Source organism: Bufo bufo, chromosome 4 (assembly GCF_905171765.1).
Source record: "Bufo bufo chromosome 4, aBufBuf1.1, whole genome shotgun sequence".
Taxonomy (NCBI): domain Eukaryota; kingdom Metazoa; phylum Chordata; class Amphibia; order Anura; family Bufonidae; genus Bufo; species Bufo bufo.
The window spans coordinates 253,173,924-253,200,514 of record NC_053392.1 but is presented as its reverse complement, the minus strand read 5'-3'; the positions used below and the strand labels follow the sequence as shown (position 1 = coordinate 253,200,514).

At 46.7% G+C, this 26,591-nt stretch overlaps 1 protein-coding gene across 2 annotated transcripts in view; it reads left to right on the top strand.

The window, feature by feature from the left end:
- CLCN2 (chloride voltage-gated channel 2) overlaps nt 1–26,591 on the top strand; it is a 184,765-nt gene that overhangs the window by 139,042 nt on the left and 19,132 nt on the right. For both annotated transcript variants that reach the window (XM_040428526.1, XM_040428525.1), the window contains exons 11-16: nt 1,142–1,226; nt 1,322–1,477; nt 1,625–1,694; nt 9,838–9,948; nt 10,029–10,242; nt 14,029–14,162. In XM_040428526.1, the coding sequence (XP_040284460.1) occupies nt 1,142–1,226; nt 1,322–1,477; nt 1,625–1,694; nt 9,838–9,948; nt 10,029–10,242; nt 14,029–14,162 (770 nt within the window). The remainder of the gene's footprint in view (nt 1–1,141; nt 1,227–1,321; nt 1,478–1,624; nt 1,695–9,837; nt 9,949–10,028; nt 10,243–14,028; nt 14,163–26,591) is intronic.

The following is a 26,591-nucleotide window of genomic DNA, read 5'->3' as shown; positions in this document are numbered from 1 at the left end:
ACCTTTGGTTGGGCAGTCATTCACTGTATCATAAATCATTATGATGCTGTGAGTTCAGGTCAGAGGAGCAGTGGTCGTTTGGGAAATGTGACCATCACACTGAGTGTGTTTCCAGGACAGGACCCATTCATGTGAAATTAGCCTAAGGGTCCATTCACACGTCCGCAAAATGGGTCCGGATGGGGAACGGAGCCAGACCCATTCATTTTCAGTGGGGCCGCAAAAGATGCCGACAGCACATAGTGTGCTGTCCGCATCCTCACTTCCGTTCCGCATCCGCACTTCCGTCCCACAAAAAAATAGAACATGTCCTATTCTTGTCCGCAGACACGGACAAGAAAAGGCATTTCTATATAAAGTGCCGTCCATGTGCGGTCCGCAAAATGCGGAATGCACATGACCGATGTCTTTGTTTTGCGAATCCGCAATTTGCGGACTGCAAAACACTTGCGGACGTGTGAATGGACCCTAAGGCTACATTCACACGACCGTATATGTTTTGCGGTCTGCAAATTTGCGGATCCGCAAAACATGGATACCGGCCGTGTGAATGTAGCCAGCCCTATGACAGAAATGCCTATTCTTGGACATGCTTTATCTTTTTTGCGGTGCCGCTGATCGGAATTGCGGGGCACAGTGTGCTGTCCACATCTTTTGCGACCCCATTGAAATGAATGGGTCCGCACCCGTTCCCCAAAATTGCAGAACGGATGCGGACCCAAAAATACGGTCGTGTGAATGCACCCTTAGGCCTCATGCACACGACAGTTGTTTTTCTCGGCCTCCGTTCCCTTTTTTTTGCGGATAGGATGGGGATCCATTCATTTCAATAGTTCAGCAAAAAAATGCTGATAGTTCATCCGTTTGTGTTCCGCGTCCGTTGTCCGTGTTTCCCTTCAGCAAAAAAATAGTGCATGTCCTACTTTTTTCACATTTGCGGACAAGGATAGGCATTTATTACAAAGGGATCTGTGGGGAAAAAACGGATCCTCCAAAAAAAACGGATGTCGCATCCGTTTTTTTTTTGCGGACGCACAATTTACGGACGCAACAAAACAACTGTCGTGTGCATGAGGCCTTAAAGTGAGATTTGCAGATTTCTTATTGAGTAGCACACTGATTGCTGAAACTTAACCTGCAGGCGTCTTCTGTTTCCTGCTGTGGTCACTTTACTCATATCTACTCTGACTTTCCCACCAGGATTTGGTCAGTTCATGGCTGGTCAGGTAAGTCTGCTGGTGGTGGATGGTGGTAGTATTATAACAAATCAGTTGAAAAGTCTAATAAGTATTACACTTATTATATCCTCCTTTCTCCTCAGCTAACACAAAAAGAGACTTTGGTATCACTGTTTGATAACTGTACATGGGCTCAACAAGGGGTCTCTGAGGACTTCATGTTTAAAGGTGCTTCCAACGCATGGAAAAGCCAGAGAACCAATGTGTTTGTCACTCTGGTGGTCTTCATTCTAATGAAGGTGAGTTGAACCTGGTATAAATATGTACCATGTGTTCAATATTTTGTTTACTCTTTGCTATTGCCTATGCATGCGTCATTGCTTCTTGTTTTCTTTGTTACTTTTCTTAGTCTTACCCTTGTGTTTGCAACCATCTTTCTCTCTCAGTTTTGGATGTCTGCACTAGCCACTACACTTCCAGTTCCATGTGGAGCGTTCATGCCAGTATTTGTAATTGGTGAGTTTCACAATGTTTTTTTAGCAGCAACATAGTTGGTCAGGAGAAAGTTGTGATCGGACATTTATGAAAATCACTAACTGACGTATGATTAATAAACTTTGAATTCATAGCCTTTATTTTGTTATCTGTAATTAAAATGAAATAAATCAGACTGACAGCTGCCAGTGGAGCTCTAATGCGTGGTTTTATATCTCTGGCCTCCAAGCCATTGGTGTACACACGTCATCTGTACTGGGGGTAATGGATAAATACACTGAAAGACTACCTCTTTGAAAAGAACGTCCCTGAAGTAGACCAGATGTTCCTTTATATCTTTTGCATATTTCTGCTATTCTTTGAGAGAATCCTACTTCTAGAAAAACATTTTTCACTGCTGTTTTGTGTAGCTGTGTCAAGGAGTATACCTTTAAAGATTTATGTGATGTCCAGACTAATAGCCCCAGTCTAGTAACAAGTGGGATTTTAGGGAGTCTTTCATCTCCAAAATAGATTTTAACTAGGTTTGAGCGAACACCTGGAAGTTCGGGTTCGCTGCAAAATTCGGGTTGAAGACCCGTACTTGACCTGAACTTGACCCCAAAACCAATTGAAGTCCATGGGGACCCAAACTTTGGGGCACTAAAATGGCTCTAAAAAAGTCAGAGAAAGGGCTAGAGGGCTGCAAACGGAAGCATAAAAGGGGTAAGAGCAGGACAATTGCCCAACAAACAAATGTGGATAGGGAAATGAATGAAAATAACATAGAATTTAAAAAAAAGTAAAAAATAATGATCTGATAATGGCGGTGTAGGTGGAAGCGGTGGTGGTGGAGGAGGAGGTAGCCAACACTATTTTTGTAGTTGTTATATTTTTTTTGTTATAAATTTGGGAAGACCCCAAATATTGGGAAATATAAAAAAGAAAACAAAGAGCTGGAGTATAACAATGGCTGTGTGCGGCCGGTATACATGTCTATTCTGCACAAGGTACGGACAAGTCCTGTGGGATCCATGCCTGGTTCATTTTAATGAACATGAGCTTGTCCACATTGGCTGTGGACAGGCGGCTGCGCTTGTCTGTGATCACCCCCTCTTCTGTGCTGAACACACGTTCGGACAATACACTGGCAGCAGGGCAGGTCAGCACCTCCAAGGCATAAAGGGCAAGCTCAGGCCATGTGCCCAATTTGGAGATCCAGAAATTCAATGGGGCAGACCCGTCATTCAGTACGTGTAGGCGTGTGCACACGTACTGTTCCACCATGTTGCTGAAATGCTGCTTCCTGCTAAGACGTTCCGTATCAGCTGGTGGTGCTGGTTGTTGTGGCGTGCTGACAAAGCTTTTCCACATTTCGGCCATGCTAACCCTCCCTTCTGAGGTGCTGGCGGTGCCCCAGCTGCATTGGCGACTTCTTCCTCCTCCGCCTTCGCTTTGTGCTTCAACTGAGCCCCTGGTGTCAGGTGGGAATGCCATCAGCAGCATGTCTACCAGCGTGCGCTTGTACTCGCGCATCTTCCGATCACACTCCAGTAAGGAAATTAAGGACGGCACGTTGTCCATGTAGCGGGGATCCAGCAGGGTGGCCACCCGGTAATCAGCACTGGTTAGAATGTTGGCAACTGGGCGGTCGTTGCGCAGGCACTGCAGCATGTAGTCGCTCATGTGTGCCAGGCTGCCCAGAGGCAACGACAAGCTGTCCTCTGTAGGAGATGTATCGTCTGTGTCCTCTGTATCCTCCCAGCTACGCTCCAGTGATGCCCATGAGCTGCTTTGGGTGCCACCCTACTGTGAACACGGTTCCTCATCATCCTCCTCATCCTCCAGAACTGTGCCGTGGCTGGACAATTGTGTACCTGGCCTCTGTTGGTGCAGGAACCCACCCTCTGAGCCACTTATAAATGACTGGCCTGATAATCGTGGAAATGATCCCTCTTCCTCCTGCTTTTCCTCCTGTGCCACATCAACTTCCATCATCGCCCAAAGCTTTTTTTCAAGGAGACATAGAAGTGGGATAGTACCGCTGAGGACTGGATCATCGGCACTGGCCATGTTGGTGGAGTACTCGAAACAACGCAACACGGCACACACGTCCCACATGGAGGCCCACTCGTTGGTGGTGAAGTGGTGCTGTCCCGCAAAGCGACTCATCCGTGCGTGCTGCAGCTGAAACTCCACTATTGCCGGGAAGGCCGAAGTTACACTGCAGCGCAGACAGGCGAGCAGCAGCAGGGTGAGAAAGCCGAAAGCCTGCACAAACGGACCGCTCTTTCTGCAGCAGCTCTGACATATCGGGGTAATTTTTCAGGAACCTCTGCACCACCAAATTCAGCACATGCACCAGGCAAGGGATGTGTGTCAAACCGGCTAGGCCCAGAGCTGCTACGAGATTTCGCCCATTATCACACACCACCAGGCCGGGCTTGAGGCTCAGTGGCACCAACCACTCATCGGTCTGTTGTTCCATGCCCGTCCACAGCTCCTGCGTGCTGTGGTGTTTTTCCCCCAAACAGATGAGTTTCAAAACAGCCTGCTGTCGTTTTTCCCTGGCTGTTCTGAAGTTGGTGGTGAAGGTGTTACGCTGACCAGATGAGGAGGCGGTAGAGGCGGAGTAGGAGGCAACAGGAGGCAAAGAGAAACGTCCTGCAATCATCGGTGGCAGAAGGACATGCGCCAAACTGCTATCCGCCTCAGGCCCAGCCGCCACTGCATTTACCCAGTGTGCAGTTAGGGAAATATAATGTCCCTGCCCGTGCTTACTGGTCCACGTATTGGTGGTTATGTGGACCTTGCCACAGATGGCATTGCGCAGTGCACACCTACTTTTGTCCACCACTTGGTTGTGCAGGGCAGAGATGGCTCACCTGGAAAAGTTGTGGCGGCTGGGAACCACGTACTATGGGACAGCCATCGCCATAAGTTTTTTAAAAGTTTCCACCAGACGGAATGCCAGCATTTCAAAAGCCAGGAATTTTGAAATGCTGGCATTCAGGGCTAGGGATCGCGGGTGGGTAGGAGGGTACTTCCTCTTTCTCTCCAGTGTTTGGGAGATGGACAGCTGAACACTTCCATGGGACATTGTGGAGATGCTTGGTGACGGTGACAGACGTGGTGGTGTTGCTGCCACATCCTCTGTTTGCGGGGTGGCTGGTGCAACTGTCACTCCAGAGGGGGCGGAAGAGGTCGAGACTGCAGCAGAAGAGGGACCAGGAGGAGCCTGAGATCTTTCGTGGTTTTTAGGTGTTTACTCCACTGCAGCTCATGCTTTGCATTTAGATGCCTGGTCATGCAGGTGGTGCTCAGGTTTAGAACATTTATTCCTCGCTTCAGGCTCTGATTGCACAGCGTGCAAACCACTCGCGTTTTGTCGTCAGCACATTGTGTGAAGAACTGTCACGCCAGGGAACTCCTTGGTGCTGGCTTTGGCGTGTTCAGTCCCTAGGTGCGGTGGGCAGTAGCAGGCCTACTGGCTAGGGGACGGCCACTCTGCTTTTGCACACTGCTCCCTCTTTTGCTGTGCGGCTGGTGCTGTGTGACCACCACCTCTTCCTCCGAACTGCACACATCACTCGCATGACCTTGATTTCATGTGGGGTCTAGGACCTCATCATCCTCCACATCATCTTCCACCCACTCTTCACCCCTGCCCTCCTTGCTGGTCTGCACACTGCAGAAAGCCACCGCAGTTGACACCTGTGTTTCGTCATCATCAGAGATGTGTTGCGGTGGTCCTCCCATGTCCACATCCTGAAACATAAGTGGTTGGGCATCAGTGCACTCAATCTCTTCCACTTCTGGAGCAGAGCTATGTGGACAGCCCTCGGAAACCCTGCCAACAGAGTCATCAAAAAGCTTAAGAGACTGCTGCATGACTTGGGGCTCAGACTGCTTGGCTGATTTGCAAGGGGGTGAGGTGAAAGACAGATGCCCATGGGCTGTAGGTGCCAATTCTGCGCTTTCAGCAGGGGACAGGGTGGGAGACAATGTGAAGGAACTGGAGGCACTGTCAGCCACCCAATATACTACCGCCTCTACTTGTTCTGGCCTCACCATTCGTACACCGGTATTCGGGGCTACAAAATAACGCTGAACGTTCTGTCGCCTACGTGTACCTGAGGGAGGTGTTTTATTTGGGCGTGTAGCTGGCACAGCTCGAGCAGGTCCTCTCCCTGCAACAGGAGCTCCACCAACCCCAGCAGCACCACGACCAGGGCCACGTCCCTTATTGGATGCTCTCCTCATTCTTTGAGGTCACCCACTGAACTAACAGACAGATTAACTATATTATTTTCCCTGTCACGTATGCAGTGCAGGTGTACTTCATGCAATAAATGGGTATATAATCCGCACCTAACTAACAGACAGATTAACTATATTATTTTCCCTGTCACGTATGCAGTGCAGGTGTACTTAACGCAATAAATGGGTATATGTCGTGCACCTAACTAACAGACGGATTAACTATTATATTTGTGTGTCAGGGGTACAAAGTACAATGTTGCATTGCAAAAAAAAATAAAAAATTGCTGTAGGTCACCCACAGAATTAACAGCTAGATTTATGATTAGTTTTCTGTGTCAGGGGTGCAAAGATGGTGTATTGCACCCACAAAAAAATCGCACTAACACTGTCCCTCACTTCAGCTGCCTGCTTTCTGTCCTTTCACTACTGAGAGCTGATGGGCGGTGCTACACATGATCCAGCTTATATAGAGGCTGGATCACATGATGCACCAGCCAATCACAGCCATGCCATTAGTAGGCATGGCTGTGATGGCTTCTAAGGGCACACAGCTTAAAAGCTTGTTGATTGGCTGTCCTCCAACCTTTCTACAACCAAATGACCGAACACCGAACTCGAACCCGAACTTTTCCGGCAAAGTTTGTGTTCGGGTCCGGGTACCAAAAATCATAAAGTTCGGTACAATATGCCTGTTTATGGCAGTCAATATGAGGCATTATTCTAGACCTTCGCCTTTGTACAGCGACCTAGAAAAACTGTGCAAGGGTCTTCCATGCAGCAGAGAGCAGGAGCTCGGCTCTCGCATGACAGCTGGACTTCCGCTATAATAACCCGGATTGACAGAAGCATTCAATAGCAAGCACAGCCTCTAAGTAGTTTTAAAAGTGAGGGGGCCCCCTTTGTCAGGCATCTGCACAGTCCCGCAAAAATCAAGCCTTCTCACAGCTCCGTAGAAAGAAAAATAAAAAAGTTTTGGGTCTTGGGATGCAGTGATGTAAAAACATTTTATTCTAAAAAAAAAGGGGTTGTATTGTGCAAAAACTTAAAACAAACTATATGTACTTAGTATCGCTGTAATTGTACTGACCCAGAGAATAAAGTCATCATATTATTTATGACGCAAAGTGAATTTTGCTAAATTTACAATGTAAAAAGTAAATGGCAATATTGCTATTTTTTTTCCACAAGTTTATCAGTAAGTTATGTGTACCTCAAAATGGTGCTATAAAAAACTACAATTTGTCCTGTAAAAAACAAGCCTCATATGTCTACATCAACTGAAATGTAATAGTTATAGCTCTTGGAACGCAATTAAAAATGAAAAAATTGCTTGTTCACTTAAGTGCAAATTGTGTACGGGGAAGGAGTTAGAGTCCATTCACACGTCCGCAATTTCGTTCCGCATTTTGCAGAACGGAATTGCGGACCCATTCATTTCTATGGGGCAGCACGATGTGCTGCCTGGATACAGAATTGCGGACCCGCACTTCCGGGTCCGTAATTACGTTCCCGAAAAAAAATGGAACATTTCCTATTCTTGTCCGCAATTGCGGACAAGAATAGGCATATTCTATTAGTGCCGGCAATGTGCGGTCCGCAAAATGCGGAACGCACATTGCTGCTGTCCGTGTTTTGTGGATCCGCAAAACACGTTACGGACGTCTGAATGGAGCCTTAAATGGGTTTTCCAGGCTTTTAATGTTGATAGCCTATCCTGAGGATAGGTCATCAATGGCAAAAGCTCGGACAACCCCTTCAAAGTAAGTACACCGCCATGTAGGGTAGGTGTCCCTAAACATAACCATACCTTTCTTGTGAAAATCCGGTCTTCTATTCCTGAGAAATGTTTTTACATGTTTATGCGAATAAGGTGTTCGGTGCACTGTGGGCAGCTCCATTTGGTGCACTATTGCTTTGCCATAATGTCGCCCAGCTGCTTCTACTCTTGTTTAATTAACAGTCCTAGAGATTTCAGAGCTGATAGCAATGACTCAGTGGAAGCCAGGTGCACCGAATGCAACGGCCCTGTCCACGGAGCATTGAAAACCTTATCTGCATAAAAAGAAGTATTTCTCAGGATTTCAAGACTGAATTTTCAAAATTATTGTTATGTTTCGGGACACCAGCCCTACATGGCAGTATGCTTATTCTGAAACTGATTTTGGAGGTGACTCCCTTTAAGCAAAACTTACATTTGAAGACTTTGATTTGAAAGTGAAACTATTAATTTGAGACTTTCTAAGATTGTTGATGTTCTATGGGAGAAAGAATATACTTTTGAACTGGAAACCGCCCAAGTGTCCTACAGTGAGCCAATGGGTACTGCAAATAAAGACCTGCAAATGTATAAATTGACATATGAGGCAAGGGGATTGCCTGATCGATTTGATAATATCTGGGGCCTTTGGGTCCAGGCTGAGGGTACGGCTTGAAGTCATTGGCGATGGCGAATGTATCACCCAATGTATGTATTTGAGTGTGTATGCGATTTGAGTGAGTTCTAGAAGCAACTTAGTGACAACAGTGATACCTTGTATTAAAGTCACCTATATGTCTTTTATGGTCAAGATATATGTTAATATTGGACTTGCTAATGTGAGTGCATGTGTCATGGAAGAAGTGTTTTCTTCTTTGTTCTCCCCTTGGGAGTGTTGTATTAAATGCAAAAATGTTAAATAAACGCTATTAAAAAATTTTTGGGAGACTTTCAGAATTAGAGCTCATGATCTATTGCTGTAATATGGTGTTTCACAGCTAGCCAATCCCCATCTTACATGGCACAACAGAGATGCTCCCCCACTTTCTCATAGCATCCCAGTTACATTTTATTGCAAAAAAAAATATCAGAGAATTTTTCAGACATTTCTCCCTCTTTGTTTATGAGTTACCTAAGAATTTCCGACATAACAGCAGTCATCTATGCTCGGACCTCTTACACAACTGACCACTACATCCAATTTGGCAGCTCGGCAGTACCCATTGTTTTCTACAATAACATCTGTCACAACCGAGCCTGATTTAAGAAAACACTTCAACCCAGAATTCTTATTGTCAGGGAAACTTTCACATAGTACTCAAATTTCTCTCAAATAAGTCACAGACTGAAGTGATAAAAAAAAAAATAAGCCATTAGCAAAAAAAAAAAAAAGGCAATGAACTTTCTTCAGGCGTTCCAGAGTGTTGGGGTAGGTTCACATGGAGTATTTTTGGAGGAGGATTTGGGGACGATTTTTCTGCAGGTTTTGAGCCAAAGCCAGAAGTGGATTCAAAAAGAATTGGAAGTACAAAAGCAGGACTTATATTTCTCCCCCTTACTGCCTCGAAGCCTCCTCCAAAAACTGTACATGGACCTACCCTTAGACTAATGCACTAGCTACAGTGGATAGACATAAGGAGGACTAAACCTAATGTGCGGTGTATAAGTATATGTTATGTCCCACACATTCCCATACAAAAGGTTTCTTGGCAGATATACCATTTGAAAAGGAATCTGACAATATCGTTATTCTGCATTGAAATTGCTGGGACCCTGACTGTTTCCGACAGAGGGGCAATCAGTAAGAAATGTCATCGTATCTTCACATACCTTGACATTTCTTTTTCATTATGAGCCAAGTAACTTAGGATTAGTGATTGCCTACAAGACACAATAATGGTCACCATATAAAGTCATCCAGACATGGGATTCTCTGTTACTGGGCTCACTAAAATGTTGGCAAAGCATTCAACTAGAAGTAATTGGCAGATGATATCCACGAGTCTTGTTCAGCACATTTAGTCCATTGTGCAGTATTTCTTTGGCTTCAGAGGAACTCGGCCCACCCTGACTTAAGATACTTTTCAGTCTTGTGATCATATTTATACTGCAAAATATTTCATACTTCATACACCCTAAAGTATAATCAAATCAACTTTATACTAGGTGCTGCATTTGGCAGGCTAGTTGGTGAGAGCATGGCAGCTTGGTTCCCAGATGGTATTCACAGTGATGGCAGCACATATCGGATTGTCCCTGGTGGCTATGCAGTTGTAGGTAAGAAATCATTTTGTGCCTCATTGCATTATTATTCTCCAGGTTTAGCTCTTACACCTCTGCACCCTTCCCTCCATCAGGTGCCGCAGCGCTTTCAGGAGCAGTCACTCATACTGTGTCTACAGCAGTGATTGTTTTTGAACTGACCGGACAGATTTCTCATATATTACCAGTGATGATTGCCGTCATTCTGGCTAATGCAGTGGCTCAGAGTCTGCAGCCATCCCTGTATGACAGTATTATTCGCATCAAAAAATTGCCTTATCTTCCAGAGCTGGGCTTTGGGCACCAAGAGTGAGTATTGAATGTGTTGTATTAAATTATACTATTTTGTTTGCATTCAATTGGGAACCATTTTCCACATCAGAACAAAATGCAGAGAAGCCCTTGTTATGTTAGAACCAGCAGAATGATTGCCAGATCGCCTATTGTCCTTGGGGAAACTCCAGCTGAGCATCCATTTTTCCAGCAGCAGCAGCTGAAACACAATATTAGGCCTAGTTCACACGAACGTATGGCTTTTATAGTTTTTTGCGGTCCGTTTTTCACGGATCCGTTGTTCCGTTTTTGAGTTCCGTTGTGTTTCCGTTCTGTTTTTCCGTTCCGTTTTTCAGTATGGCATATACAGTATACAGTAATTACATAGAAAAAATTGGGCTGGGCATAACATTTTCAATAGATGGTTCCGCAAAAACTGAACGGATACGGAAGACTTACGGATGCATTTCCGTATGTGTTCATTTTTTTTGCGGACCCATTGACTTGAATGGAGCCACGGAACGTGATTTGCGGGCAATAATAGGACATGTTCTATCTTTCAACGGAACGGAAATACGGAAACGGAATGCTTACGGAACACATTCCGTTTTTAATGCAGAACCATTGAAATGAATGGTTCCGTATATGGAACACAAAAAAACGGCCCATACACTCGCAAAAAAAACGATCGTGTGAACTAGGCCTTACCCACAGGCCATGAATATGATAGGCTGGGTCCATCTGAACTCTGATATGACATCAAGTTACTCTCAATGTTACAAAACAGTATGTCAATGGGTATGAGTAAGCAACCCCTTTAAGTTTAAATAATTGATTATATTATATATAGGTCCTCAAATAGGACCAAAAATAGTAGTGCAAGTAATATTTAAAGGGATTTTCTCTCTAATAACTTGATAGCATATCAATATTGATTATCTAAGATTTAGGCTACATGCACACGAACGTAAGGGCTCCGTGCCCATTCTGAGGACCGCAAATTGCTGTCCGCAATGCACGGGCACAGACCGCGGGGCAGCCGCATGCGGATCGCGGACCCATTCACTTGAATGGGGTCCGCGATCCGCATCCGACGGTCCGCACCGCAAAAAAGTAGTGCATGCGCTAATTTTTTTGCGGTGCGGAGGCACAGCCACAACCACCACGGAAGCACTCCGTAGTGCTTCCGTGGGGTTCCGATCCGTGCCTCCGTTCTGCATCTCCGTGATTGCGGACCCATTCAAGTGAATGGGTCCGTGATGCGAAATGTACACGGCCGATGCTCGTGTATTGCGGACCCGCTGTATGCAGGCCGCAATACGGCCACGGGGCACACGGTCGTATTTCACTTTTATTATTTTTATTTTTGTCCCACTATGGGACTTCAACAATACATCTGTATTGTACTGCATTGACTATCAGTGTATTACACAGTGTAAGGCCTCATGCACACGACCGTTGTGTTCCGTGTCCGTTGTTCCATTATCCGTGATTTTCTGCGGACCCATTGACTTTCAATGGGTCCGTTGAAAACTCGGCTAATGCACCGTTTGTCATCCGCGTCCGTGATCCGTGGTTCCAGTCCGTCAAAAAAATATAACCTGTCCTATTTTTTTCACGGAAAATGATTTGCGGACCCATTCAAGTCAATGGGACCGTGAAAAAACGCGGAGGCACACAAGATTGTCATCCGCGTCCGTTTTTTTCCTATCATTTGCATGGCAAACTTGACTTAGATTTTTTTTACTTTCCTTCATGTCTGGTGATCCTCCAAAAATAAAGGAAGACACACGGAAACAAAAACTGAAACGGATCACGGAACAACGGAACCCCATTTTGCGGAACGGAACACGTCAACGGTCGTGTGCATGAGGCCTAATACACTAATAGTTTGCCTCATAGGCCTCTGTAGCTGCCGGGCCCCAAGGCCTTTGAATGGCTTGGGGCTGCCATGGCAACCATTGGGTCCCCGCCACCGCAGCGCGGTGACTTGATGTATAAGGAGAGGGAGCGCAAACCTCCCGTATGCCGCGGTCAGCGCTGACATATGAGGGGTTGGCCTAATCACCGATGCTGGTGGATGCAGCAGGAATCCGGCTGTCAGTAACAGCACACATGGGGGGGGGGGAACGGAGGATGAGAGTGCTCGTCAGGGGGCACAATGTACCGGCCATTTAGGATGAGCATTCTCGCCCTGGGTCCTTAAGGGGTTAATAAATCTGCCTCAGGTCTGGACATATTTATCATTGCTAATCTGCTATCATGCCACCTTGTTGCTGTTTTATGCTGTTTTAATGTGCTGTGTACATTAGTAAGACTCTGTTGAAAAATAATTTATTCTTTACATTCAACGTATTTGATACCTTATGTGAAAAAGCACTTGAGAATGTACACCACACGCCACACCTCAGCTTTAAGCCCCCCCCCCCCCCCCCCCCGACTACCATATCCCATACATCTCATAAGTCCGAATGACCAAGAGACATAAGTAAAAAATATATATAATTAAGTTCCATGTTGGGTTGTTAAGAAAAATGGGAAAAGCAGACTTTTTTTTTTTCCTGTTTTTTACATCTTCAAGGTTATAAAAAATAAAAACAAAATATTCAAAAATAAAAATGACATAAAAATAAAGTCTCATGTTTGACTGAAAAAAGGCACAAAAATGATTTACATAACCAAACAGAAAAAAAAAAAAGTTAAGGCTTTTAAAGACGCATTGACTGGGAAAAAAACTGAAAATGCGCCTGGTCGGGGTAAATGGCCCTGTCTTGAACTTGTTAAACCTGCCTGTATCTATCCTAAGAGCAAAATAACAAGGAAATAATATAAGGACCAACTAGATGTGGTCTTTTCTGCCCTCAGTCTTCTGTGTTTCTAAAATAGCTGAGTGTTTGAATAGAAAATCAGATTTTCTTTTTAACTGACACGTAACATCTGGATACAGTTTTTTTGGCATGGACTCTGAACAGACTTGCTTAGCATTGCATATGCAGTGTCACAGTAAATAAATAGAAATGTGATATTGGCCAAAATGAACCCAAATAAATATACTTATGTAACTGGGTGTGCCACCTTAAATAGATAGGGGTCATAGGAAAAACGATACTGTCTTTTGCCAATAATTGGCAGAGCTGCTCCAGTTCAGATATATTGGTAGCTTTTTGTGCATGCATTGCTAATTTCAGGTCCAACCACAATTTAGCCACATGGATAAGCACAGATGGCGTCATTGTGTGAGTTATAATTAGGGATGAGCGAATTTCATATTTTGAAGTTCGTGTGCGGGTTCGTGTTGTGGTATTTTCTGAATTGCGTTATGGATTCCGTTACCACAGACCATTCGCGATTCCATGACGGAATGGCTTTAGAGGCATTACGTTAATCATTCCATCATAATAGAAGTCTATGGCCTGCATAATGGATCCTTCCGGTTTACGTTATGCTGGAGTCCTGTCCTGCATAACGTAAACCGGACGGATCCCTTTTGCAGCCCATAGGCTTCTATTATGACGGAATGATTAACGTAATGCCTCTAAAGCCATTCCGTCATGGAATCGCGAATGGTCTGTGGTAACGGAATCCATAACGCAATTCAGAAAATACCACAACACGAACCCGCACACGAACTTCAAAATATGAAATGTGCTCATCCCTAATTATAATTCATCAGCACCTTATTTATTCCCTCTTCCTTCATCCAGTACTGACATAGGAAAAGACGCACTGCCTAATAGCCAAAATCTTCAAAATACACTTGACTGTTACCATGTGTTTAAGGCAGTCTACCAGATAGATTATTCTTTTATATTTCTCTTCCAGGAGGTACAATGTACGGGTTGAGGACATTATGCTGAGAAATATTCCCTTTTTATCGTTAAACACCAAGTACCGAGAGCTTCAAGAACTGCTAACAGACTGTCGGTTGAAGAACCTGGCTTTGGTGGAGTCTGCAGGTAAAATGATTAGAGAGTTAGGCCTCATGCACACGACCGTTGTTCTGGTCCGCATCCGAGCAGCAGTTTTTGCGGATCGGGTGCGGACCCGTTCACTTCAATGGGGCCGCAAAAGATGCGGACAGCACTCCGTGTGCTGTCCGCATCCGTTGCTCCGTTCCGTGGCCCCGCAAAAAAAAATAACATGTCCTATTCTTGTCCGTTTTGCGGACAAGAATAGGCATTTCTACAATGGGCCGCCCGCTCCGTTCCACAAATTGCGGAAGGCACACGGGCAGCTTCTGTTTTTTGCGGATCCGCGGTTTGCGGACCTCAAAAACTGGAACGGTCGTGTGCATGAGGCCTTAGGGAGAGTTAGGGAGTTATGTGTGCAAAATTGAACATTAGACTACTGAAATCACAACATGTCTACATAGCATGTTTTTATCTTTTATGAATTACCGTGGAGCACAAAATAAAAAGGTGAAAAAGATTGCGGAGACTATAAGAAGCAAAAGTTAAAGAAACTTAAAAGGATTGTGTAGCATTTTCTATGTGATGGCCTGTCTTCAGGATAGGCCATCACTATCTGATCTGTGGGGGTCTGACACTCCTCGCTCCTGCCAATCAAATCAGGTATGCCTCCATCACTGGAAGTCAGGCCAGAACTTCACAGCACTGCCAACATTGTAGTGGACCGTGCTCATCACTGCAGTGCTGCTCCCATTGATACCAAATTTGTATGTTTTTTTTCATGTTTTTCAACTTTTTTTTTTCTCTAAAAATAAATACTATTTTTGCACTTTAACTTTTTGCTTTAGGGTTCATGCACATAACCGTTGTCGGCTGGTGCCTGTATTGCGGCCCAGTTGAATGCGTCCGCAATCTAGAAGGCGCGATGCGGTTTTCTGCCCGTGCCTCCACACCTTTCACATACAGTTGGTGCCTGTGCATTGCATACCCCGCAATTTGCCTACACAAACGATCCAATTATTCAATGAACAAGCTTTTTGCTCATTCATCGGGTAATCGGCGGCCTCTTGCCCACGACCGTATGCCCTCCGAGATATATGGTCCATGAACGGGCCATATGTCCCGGAGCGGTATTGATCATGCGCAAGGTAGCGCACAGCATCATAGATTACAATGATGCGGGACACATGAGTGCGGGACAATAGCCCCGCGGGCAGCCCGACGTGCACAGCATCATTGTAATCTATGATGCTATGCACTCCTAAGCGCACGGTCAATGCTGCTCCGGGACATATGGCCCGTTCACGGACCATATATCTCGGAGGGCATACGGTCGTGGGCAAGAGGCCTCACATTGCCAGATTATCGCTAACGAGCGTTCCTATGAGCACTGGTTAGTGATTATCTAGCGGACTCTCGGCCCGTGTAAAGAGCCCTTTAGTTATATTTCACTTAGGAGTAAAGTTAAGTGAATAAATGGAAATAAATAAGGACAAGTGATCCTTTTAGATCAAGTGTAAATTAAATAACTGATCTAATGATCAGTTATGATCTAGTATCAGTTATAGTGTTTTGATCTGCAGTTGGGGGATTATTATCCCATTTGTATGCCTCCTTTTTCTGGGACTGAACCTGATAGAAAGTGACTAATTGTATTCTAGTAAAAATTCAATGTAATTGGGCAGGCTTTCTTTTATAAAAAAATAATAATTTTTTAAAATCTTATTATTGATGCTTGCCCACATTTTTTCTAGAACATCCCTCTAGATCAAGTTGATAATAAATTTGGCATTTCAGGATGTGCAAAAAAATACAATCCAGTCCACATTGGCTCTTAGTGGGAAATTGCAAGCCTAGAAATTTATTTCAAACAACTAGTATACAGAAGACTATGTATCCCCACATCCGCAAATTAGTTTAAAGAGGATAGCAAACCTATATGGGCTTGAGAACATCAATGGGCAGCCGCTCTGCCAGCCTACTACAAAGCGATCTCGCCACAAGGCATCGTTGAAGGTGGGTTCAAACAGCTTGATCAAATATGCACTGAGAGTATAGTAAACAGTTTAGAGCGGTGATGCTAGCATGTAGCACACTAGACTGCTGAGGCCAGTGATTGGCTGCAGTGGTCATATGGACGTATAGCAGGTCATCACTGCAGGAAAATAAACAAAAAGACCGAAGGGGACCACAGGAGCATTGGTGCTTGAGTGATAGGGAATTTAACATTTTATAACATTTTCAGCTTTTAGGTGAAGTTAGAAAACTCCTTGACAACCCCTTTAAAATTATTACACATTATAGAGTGCTGCTCCATTTGGTGTTTGGTCACTTTTGCATTGCAGTCACACACATAAGCCTACTTGTTAGGAGTTGGGTGCTTCACATCTCTGTTTCATTTCCGTTCAGAAAAAAACAAGATTGTGTAAAAAAAAAAAAAAACAACAGATCCTGTGCATCAGTTATCCACAGGATCCGATTTATTAAAGGATGCTGTTGCACATTTGGCATTTGTTTGAGCCATTTTGTCAGAGATCCGTTATTTTAGATGGAAAAAAAAGTCCTGCATGCAAAATGGATCTCAGACAGAAATGGCTTAAACGGATGCCAAATGTGCAACAGGATCCTTTAATAAAACGGATCCTGTGGATAACTTATGCACAGGATCCGTGTTTTTGTTTTTTACAAGATCCTGATTTTTGTTTTGTGACAGATCAGAAGAACGGAAAATTAAACGGAGATGTGAACGCCACCACTGTCTTTTACAGAAAAGTTTTTGTCCATTACTATTCTGAATAGTTACTTAAGATTCACATGCAAGACGATAGCAGGACATTGGCTAATTGGTATCTGGAGGAGAGTAATCATTTTAATACACCAGTAATATGATCTCATTAAAATACTGTTCTATTATTCGCTTGTCCACATGGTAACAGCATATTCTGAATACTGCAGGTGTTATGACTCTCATCTCCCTAGCAACTGTTTGACAGCACGTTGCGTCAGCCATTCTTTCAGTATTAGGCTCCATTTACACGTCCGCGATGTGTTTTGCGGATACACGGAGACACGGATCCGCAAAACACGGAAAGCGGCAATGTGTGTTCCGCATTTTGCGGACCGCACATTGCCGACATAATAGAATATGCCTGTTCTTGTCCGCAATTGCGGACAAGAATAGGACATGTTCTATTTTTTTGCGGAAACGGAAGCACGGATGCGGAAGTGCGGATCCGCAAATGTGGATGCGGACAGCACATTCCGTCCCCATAGAGAATGAATGGGTCCGCACCCTTTCCGCAAAATTGCGGAAAGGATGCGGACACATTTTGCGGACGTGTGAATGGAGCCTTAGGTGTGCCACATAACGCTATTCTTATTACCAGAAGAGAGAACAGTGTGAACATCACTGTGCAACCTGTGCAAGAGCCTGTTTAGGCTACTTTCACCCTAGCGGCACGGACCTCCGGCAGGCTGTTCCGTCGGGTGAACAGCCTGTCGGATCCGTCCTGCCGCTAGTGAACGTGTGCCCCCGGACTGCCGCTCTGTCCCCATTGACTATAATGGTGGCGGGGCGGAGTTCCGGCGGAGGCACGGCAGCGCAGGGCAATAGGCTGCCGGAATAAAACTACGACATGTCCAACATTTATTCCGGCAGCCTCTCGTCGTGCGCTGCCGTGCCTCCGCCGGAACTCCGACCCCGCCCCCATTATAGTCAATGGGGACGGAGCGGCAGTCCGGGGGCACACGGTCACTAGCGGCAGGACGGATCCGACAGGCTGTTCACCCGACGGAACAGCCTGCCGGAGGTCCGTGACGCTAGTGTGAAAGTAGCCTGCACGGTCGCCGGCCGTAGGTCAGCCGCATCGGATCGCGGACATATTCACTTTAATTGGTCCGCGATCCGCCCGTTCCGCAAAAAGATAGGACATGTTCTATCTTTTTGCGGAACGGAAGTACGGGACGCAACCCCACGGAAGCACTCCGTAGTGCTTCCGAGGGGTCCTGTTCCGTGCGGCCGTTCCGCAATTCCGGATTTGCGGACCCATTGAAGTGAATGGGTCCGCATCCGTGATGCGGAATGCACACAGAACTGCGGCCGTGTATTGCGGCCCGCAATTTGCGGGCCGCAATATTGCCACGGATCACACACGTTCCTGTGAACTAGGCCTTACTCGTTCAGGTGCATGATACTTGGAGAAAGTGGTCACAAATGGATACTGCAAGGTGTGAACCACCAAGTAATTTGGAATAATTGATGCAATGACTTTAAAATGGGGAAATACACATAACACTTATGCCTCATGCACACGACCATATGGCCGTTTTTTGCGGAACGGAACAGCTGGCCCCTGATAGAACAGAACTAGCATAGTAACATAGTATATAAAGCCGAAAAAAGACATTTGTCCATCCAGTTCGGCCTGTTATCCTGCATGTTGATCCAGATGAATGCAAAAAAAAAAACTGTGAGGTAGAAGGCAATTTTCCCCACTTAAGGCCTCTTTCACACTACCGTTTTTTTTTTTTTCAGTTTTGCGGTCCGTTTTTTGCGTTCCGTATACGGAACCATTCATTTCAATGGTTCCGCAAAAAAAACGGAATGTGTTCCGTATGCATTCCATTTCCGTATTTCCGTTTTTCCGTTCCGTTGAAAGATAGAACATGTCCTATATTTGGCCGCAAATCACGTTCCGTGGCTCCATTAAAGTCAATGGGTCCGCAAAAAAAACGGAACACATACGGAAATGCATCCGTATGTGTTCCGTTTCCGTTCCGTTTTTTTCTGAACCATCTATTGAAAATGTTATGCCCAGCCCAATTTTCTCTATGTAATTACTGTATACTGTATATGCCATACGGAAAAACAGAACAGAAAAACGGAACCGAAACGGAAACACAACGGAAACAAAAAAACTGAAAAACGGATCCGTGAAAAACGGAACGCAAAACACTGAAATGGACATACTGTAGTGTGAAAGAGGCCTAAGCCTCATGCACACGTCCGTGGAACACGGACAGTGTGATACCGGCCTGGATTTCTTCTGAGTGCAGGAGCGCACGGCGTCATTGGTTGCTGTGACGCCGTGCGCTTCCTGCTGCCGCCGCAGTACAGTAATACACTGGTATGATCTATACCAGTGTATTACTGTACTGCGGCAGCAGCAGGAAGTGCACAGCGCTTAGGACATGTGCTATCTTTGAACGGAACAGAAAAACAGAAATACGGAAATGGAAGGCATACGGAGTACCTTCTGTTTTTTTGCGGATCCATTGAAATGACTGTATACGGAACGCAAAAAACGGAACATAAACAGAAAAAAAAACGTTTGTGTACAAGAGTCATCCTCTGCAATGTGTAGGAAACCTTGAGCATGTGATAACGCTTGTCCACTACCAAATATAAAATACAGTGTATGTTAGGCTACTTTCACACTGGCGTTTTGGTTTCCGTTTGGGAGATCCGTTCAGGTCTCTCACAAGCGGTCCAAAATGGATCAGTTTTGCCCTAATGCATTCTGAATGGAAAAGGATCCGTTCAGAATGCATCAGTTTGTCTCCGTTCTGTCTCCATTCCGCTTTGGAGGCGGACACCAAAACGCTGCTTGCAGCGTTTTGGTGTCCGTCTGATGAAACTGAACCAAACGGATCCGTCCCCATTGACTTACATTGTGTGTCAGGACGGATCAGTTTGGCTCAGTTTCTATGACACAACAGAAAACAGATCCGTCCTCCATTGACTTTCAATGGTGTTCAAGACGGATCCGTCTTGTCTATGTTAAAGATAATACAAACGGATCCGTTCTGAACGGATGCAGGCGGTTGTATTATCTGAACGGATCCGTCTGTGCAGATCCATGACGGACCCGCACCAAACGCGAGTGTGAAAGTAGCCTTATAAAAAATAAAATAAAATGAGCACTGCTGTAAATATTTGGCTTCATTTGCAGCATGTAGTCCTAATCCCTAATTATGTAGAACCCCTTTAAAGATGCCTGTACATGGTGTGGCTGAAGAGCAGTAACCACACGTGGTTTACCGCAATTATGTGGTTTTGCTAAAACTACAGGTGAAGTATGTGGTTTTTATGTGCTTCACCTGTACTTGCATAGAAATCATTGCAATTAGTGCCGCACGGGTTTGCCCACACCGTTTATGGGCACTATTGAAGGCCCTTGTAACCCGGCTACGATGCTGCTAGGAGCAGCAGGTCCTTGCAGATTACTAATGAAAGAGATGGCAGCTCATTGCAGTTTAATGATGGCGAGGACTTTTTGCAAACCTTGCGGTCCTTGGCAAACTAGAAGGGGTTACCGCTTCTTCCATTAGTAGTCTGCGTGGCTTTGCTGCTTTTGGCTGCATCAGGACAGCAGCTCTGCCATGCAGACACAGGCTGGGACTGGCCCACAGGGAAACGGGAATCCCCTAGAGGGCCCCTGAGCCAGGGTGGGCCCCTAGCACAAGTGGAACATGCAAAAGTACATACAGATATTCTGTGCCAGCCTATGCATCCATATAAAAACTGGGTAGAGTATTTAAGAAGCCACCCAGTTTGTTATTTTAGATGCATCGGGCGGCTGAGATGACCTCTGAGCAGAGAGGCAGGGTCTCCAGGACAGATCAGTCCGAGGCACAGGCTGACCTCTGAGCAGAGAGGCAGGGTCTCCAGGACAGATCAGTCCGAGGCACAGGCTGACCTCTGAGCAGAGAGGCAGGGTCTCCAGGACAGATCAGTCCGAGGCACAGGCTGACCTCTGAGCAGAGAGGCAGGGTCTCCAGAACAGATCAGTCCGAGGCACAGGCTGACCTCTGAGCAGAGAGGCAGGGTCTCCAGGACAGATCAGTCTGAGGCACAGGCTGACCTCTGAGCAGAGAGGCAGGGTCTCAAGGACACATCAGTCCGAGGCACAGGCTGACCTCTGAGCAGAGAGGCAGGGTCTCCAGGACAGATCAGTCCGAGGCACAGGCTGACCTCTGAGCAGAGAGGCAGGGTCTCCAGGACAGATCAGTCCGAGGCACAGGCTGACCTCTGAGCAGAGAGGCAGGGTCTCCAGGACAGATCAGTCCGAGGCACAGGCTGACCTCTGAGCAGAGAGGAAGGGTCTCCAGGACAGATCAGTCCGAGGCACAGGCTGACCTCTGAGCAGAGAGGCAGGGTCTCCAGGACAGATCAGTCCGAGGCACAGGCTGACCCCTGAGCAGAGAGGCAGGGTCTCCAGGACAGATCAGTCCGAGGCACAGGCTGACCTCTGAGCAGAGAGGCAGGGTCTCCAGGACAGATCAGTCCGAGGCACAGGCTGACCTCTGAGCAGAGAGGCAGGGTCTCCAGGACAGATCAGTCCGAGGCACAGGCTGACCTCTGAGCAGAGAGGCAGGGTCTCCAGGACAGATCAGTCCGAGGCACAGGCTGACCTCTGAGCAGAGAGGCAGGGTCTCCAGAACAGATCAGTCCGAGGCACAGGCTGACCTCTGAGCAGAGAGGCAGGGTCTCCAGGACAGATCAGTTCAGTCCGAGGCACAGGCTGACCTCTGAGCAGAGAGGCAGGGTCTCAAGGACACATCAGTCCGAGGCACAGGCTGACCTCTGAGCAGAGAGGCAGGGTCTCCAGGACAGATCAGTCCGAGGCACAGGCTGACCTCTGAGCAGAGAGGCAGGGTCTCCAGGACAGATCAGTCTGTGTGTCGGTGCACTTTTAGGGATTTGCGAATGGGGCTCAGGTAATATTTGCATGCAGGGCCGGCCTTAGGTGTCCAGGCGCCCTGTGCGAGCTAACCTTGTGGCGCCCCCCCCCCCCCCCCCAAAAAAAAAAAACACTGCTTGTTGCTGGCATCATGGCATAGGCTGGCTGACTATCCAACCAAGTAGTTACCAGCCCGCACACCCCAAAGGCCAGTGTAATGTTATACTTCCCTACTTCGTGAGATTTCCCTACCCTCGTCACTTCCGGTCGCACCGGACATGACGTGAGGAGGTGTGCAGCGCCGCGCAGGCGCACAACGTCAGGTTAGGGAAGTTTCACAGCAGAGTGCGCATGCGCCAGGAGTCTCGCCGGCGGTTAGGGAAGGGAAAAATTACGTACGGGCCAGTGCTTTTTCCCTACCCTAACCGCTGGCGAGGCTCCCAGCGCATGCACACTCTGCTGTGAAATTTCCCTAACCCATCGTTGTGCGCAGTGCGCCCCCCCAGTATAATAAACATTGGTGGCGCAGTGCGCCCCCCCAACACCCCAGTATAATAAACATTGGTGGCGCAGTGCGCCCCCCCAACACCCCAGTATAATAAACATTGGGGCAGTGCGCCCCCCCAACATCCCAGTATAATAAACATTGGCGCAGTGTGCCCCCCTCAATATAATAAACATTGGTGGCGCAGTGCGCCCCCCCTCAATATAATAAACATTGGTGGCGCAGTGCGCCCCCCCTCAATATAATAAACATTGGTGGCGCAGTGCGCCCCCCTCAATATAATAAACATTGGTGGCGCAGTGGGCAGTGCCAATGAGGGTTAAAAAAAAATAATTAACTCACCTCCTCCAATTGATCGTCTTCTGTTCTTTCTTCATGACCTGTCAAAGGACCTGTGGTGACATCACTGTGCTCATCACATGATACATCACATGATCCATCACCATGGTAATGGGTCATGTAATGAGCTCAGTGACGTCACCACAGGTCCTGAAGAAAGACCGGCAGCTACGCGATCAACTGGAGGAGGTGAGTTAATTTTTTTTTTTTTTTTTTTAACCCTCATTGGCACTTTCCACTGAGCCACCAATGTTTCTTATACTGGGGGGGGTGCACTGTGCCACCAACGTTTCTTATACTAGGGGGGGCGCACTGAGCCACCAATTATGTTTGTTTCTTATACTGGGGTGTTTGGGGGGGGGGGGCGCACTGTGCCACCAACGTTTCTTATACTAGGGGGGGGCGCACTGAGCCACCAATTATGTTTCTTATACTGGGGTGTTGGGGGGAGGGGGGGCACTGTGCCACCAACGTTTCTTATACAAATACAGGAGGCGGGTGCCAGAATCAAATAGCCGACACCCGACCTCTGTGACAGGGAGCTGCGATCAGCGGCAGTTAACCCCTCAGGTACCGCACCTGAAGGGTTAACTCAACTGCAGCTGATCGCAGCTCCCTGTCACAGAGGTCGGGTGTCGGCTATTTGATTCCGGCACCCGCCTCCTGTATTTGTATTCAGGTCAGTTTTCTTCATTGGTGGCGCAGTGGCCACAGCCCCTCCCCTCCTCCTCCTCCTGTCTCTCTTCTTATTGGCAGCGGCGGGGGCAGCAGGCAGGTCAGACAGGGGAGGGGGAGATGGAGGGGGCGCCCCGAGGGAGAACACAAGTACAGCCTCGCCTGCCGCAGATTACATTGCAAGCTGTCGGCCGCCCAGCGCCCCTGTTACTATGGCGCCCTGTGCGGCCGCACAGCCCGCACACCCCAAAGGCCGGCCCTGTTTGCATGTAGCTGTACCATGGGCCCCATAAATTTTACTGGTGGGTCCTAGGCATCTCAGTGGGACAGCGTCCATGCAAATACCAAAGTGTCTTATTAGTAAGGTATGACAAATGATGCCATGTGAGAATGAAAGCAGAATGACATGACCTAATGGCTGTCAAGGTTAATCCATGCCCCATCTGGTCAGCGCAGATATAAGAGCCTGCACACTCTAATTGTTGTGTACAAGCCCACAGTGTGTTTGGTGAAGGAAGAGACCACCGTCACTGAATTCCATGGCGATCTACAGCATTTTATACAGTAGTTCATAAGCTCGAAGGAAATGGATTTCTGATCACTCTACTAGGTGAAGGAATCATTGCTGAGGGGGGAGCAGGACGGAGGAACTGCAGATCCAGTAACAGACGCTTCTTTCAGGCTGCATCAGGATTGGCTAATGGAGAATATTGATTAGTATTTGTACAGAAGAGTCACAGGAATAATGGACATGGCACAAAGGGGGGAATTTACTGGTCTGAGAAATGGCAGTTTTAATAATCTATTAAGAGGTTCTGAAAGGGATTCTGTCACCTCGTTTTCGGTTATAGAGCTGCGGACATGCACGGCTAGATCGCCGCTAGCATGTCCGCAATATACCGGTCCTATAGGGCTGTGTAGTTTTATTGTGTTTAAAAAATGATTTTAGAGATATGTAAATGAGCTTTGTAAGGTGCCTAAGGGGCTGTACGAACCTTCCTGGTGCCCAGGCATGCCCCCCTGTGAAGGAGCCCAGCACCGCCTGCGTCCTCCAAATGTCCTCCTTTCTTCACAGTTAGATTGCCGTAATCTCGCGATGCGCGAGCTCGCACATGTGCAGTTCCTTCCCTGAGGCTGATGCCAGCACAGGGAAAGAACACTATACCGGCACTGCGGAGCTCGCGCATCGCGAGATTACGGCAATCTAACTGTGACGAAAGAAGGAGATTCGGAGGACATAGGCGGTGCTGGGCTCCTTCACGGGGGGCGTGGCTGGGCTCCAGGAAGGTTCATACAGCCCCTTGGGCACCTTACAAGACTCATTTACATATCTCTAAAATCATTTTTTAAACAAAATAAAAGGACACAGCCCTATAGGACCGGTATATTGCGGACATGCTAGCGGAGTCCCAGGCTATGAGCTGTGCGCTACGATTGGCCAGCGCTGCAGCAAGGGACAACCCTAATACAAAAACTCTGCCCCGTACAACAGAGGGAGCTGCAGACACCGGAGCCTATACCGGGCGAACAGAGCGGCGCCCAGACATACTAGTAAGTGCAGGGGGACCCCTGGGCGCCGCTCTGCCCACTGATATAGTTAGTTTTTAGTTTTTAAACTAGTGAAAGGTCCTCTTTAAGGCCTCATGCACACAACCGTATCTGTTTTCTGAGTCTGATCTGCATTTTCTGTGAATCGGATGCAAACCTCATTTCAATCGGGCCGCAAATATTACAGACAGCACACTGTGTGCGGTCCTCATGGGTATGTCTGCGTGGCTGTTCCACAAAAAAGATGGAACATGTCCTATTCTTGCCCGTTTTGCACACAAGAATTGGCAGTTCTACAATAGGGATTGCGGAAAGTGCGGGATGCACATGGCCAGTATTCGTGTTTTGCAGATCTGCCGTTTGCAGACCGCAAAATGGATACGGTCATGTGCATGTGGCCTAAGACTGGAGGTCCTAATAAATTCCCCCCTAAGGCCTCTTTCACACGGGCGTTGCGGGAAAAGGTGCGTGTGCGTTGCGGGAACATGCGTGATTTTTCCGCGCGAGTGCAAAACATTGTAATGCGTTTTGCACGCGCATAAGAAAAATCGGCATTTTTGGTACCCAAACCCGAACTTCTTCACAGATCAGTGTTCTGTAGATTGTATTATTTTCCCTTATAACATGGTTATAAGGGAAAATAATAGCATTCTGAATACAGAATGCATAGTACAATAGCGGTGGAGGGGTTAAAAAAATTAAAATAATAATTTAACTCACCTTAATCCACTTGATCGCGCAGCCGGCATCTCTTCTATCTTCTTCTTTTCTGTGCACAGGAATAGGACCTTTGATGACGTCACTGTGCTCATCACATGGTCCAATCACATGGGACCATGTGATTGGATCATGTGATGTGACATCACCACAGGTCCTTAGCCGGCAGCTCAACATTACAGAAGAAGACAGAGATCTGCAACTACGCGATCAAGTGGACTCGGTGAGTTAATTATTTTTTCTTTTTAACCCCTCCATCACTATTTTACTTTGCATTCTGTATTCAGAATGCTATTATTTTCCCTTATAACCATGTTATAAGGGAAAATAATAAAGATCGGGTCCCCATCCCGATCGTCTCCTAGCAACCATGCGTGAAAATCTCACCGCATCCGCACTTGCTTGCAGATGCTTGCGATTTTCACGCGGCCCTATTCACTTCTATGGGGCCTGCGTTGTGCGAAAAACGCAGAATATAGAGCTTGCTGCGATTTTCACGCAAACGCACAAGTGACGCGTGAAAATCACAGCTCATGTGCACAGCCCCCTAGAAATGAATGGGTCCAGATTCAGTGCGGGTGCAATGCGTTCACGTCACGCATTGCACCCGCGCGGAATACTCGCCCGTGTATAAGGGGCCTAAGACTTCTCTTTTTGAATGTGCTCCTGACTCCATCAAGAAACCTGAACATGAAAACCCAGCCTATAACGTGTCATTTTCTTGAAGTTCAGTGAACTGACGCCTATGAGTTACCAGCACCCAAACATATAATGGCAGGCAAAACTAAAATGATTCGCACACAAAATGCCATGAGGCTTAATTGCAAATGCCAGGTAATGGCGCTATTCACTCCTTCACAAGTAACAAGTCTGGGGTAATGATATAATATCCCGCCAGTCACACCATCTCTGTGGTCAGGGAAGTGCCAATTTCCAGTATCACCCTCATTTCTCTTTTACCTAACCAGTTTTATAACCATAGCAACTGAAGATGCCTAGTTTCCACAGCAA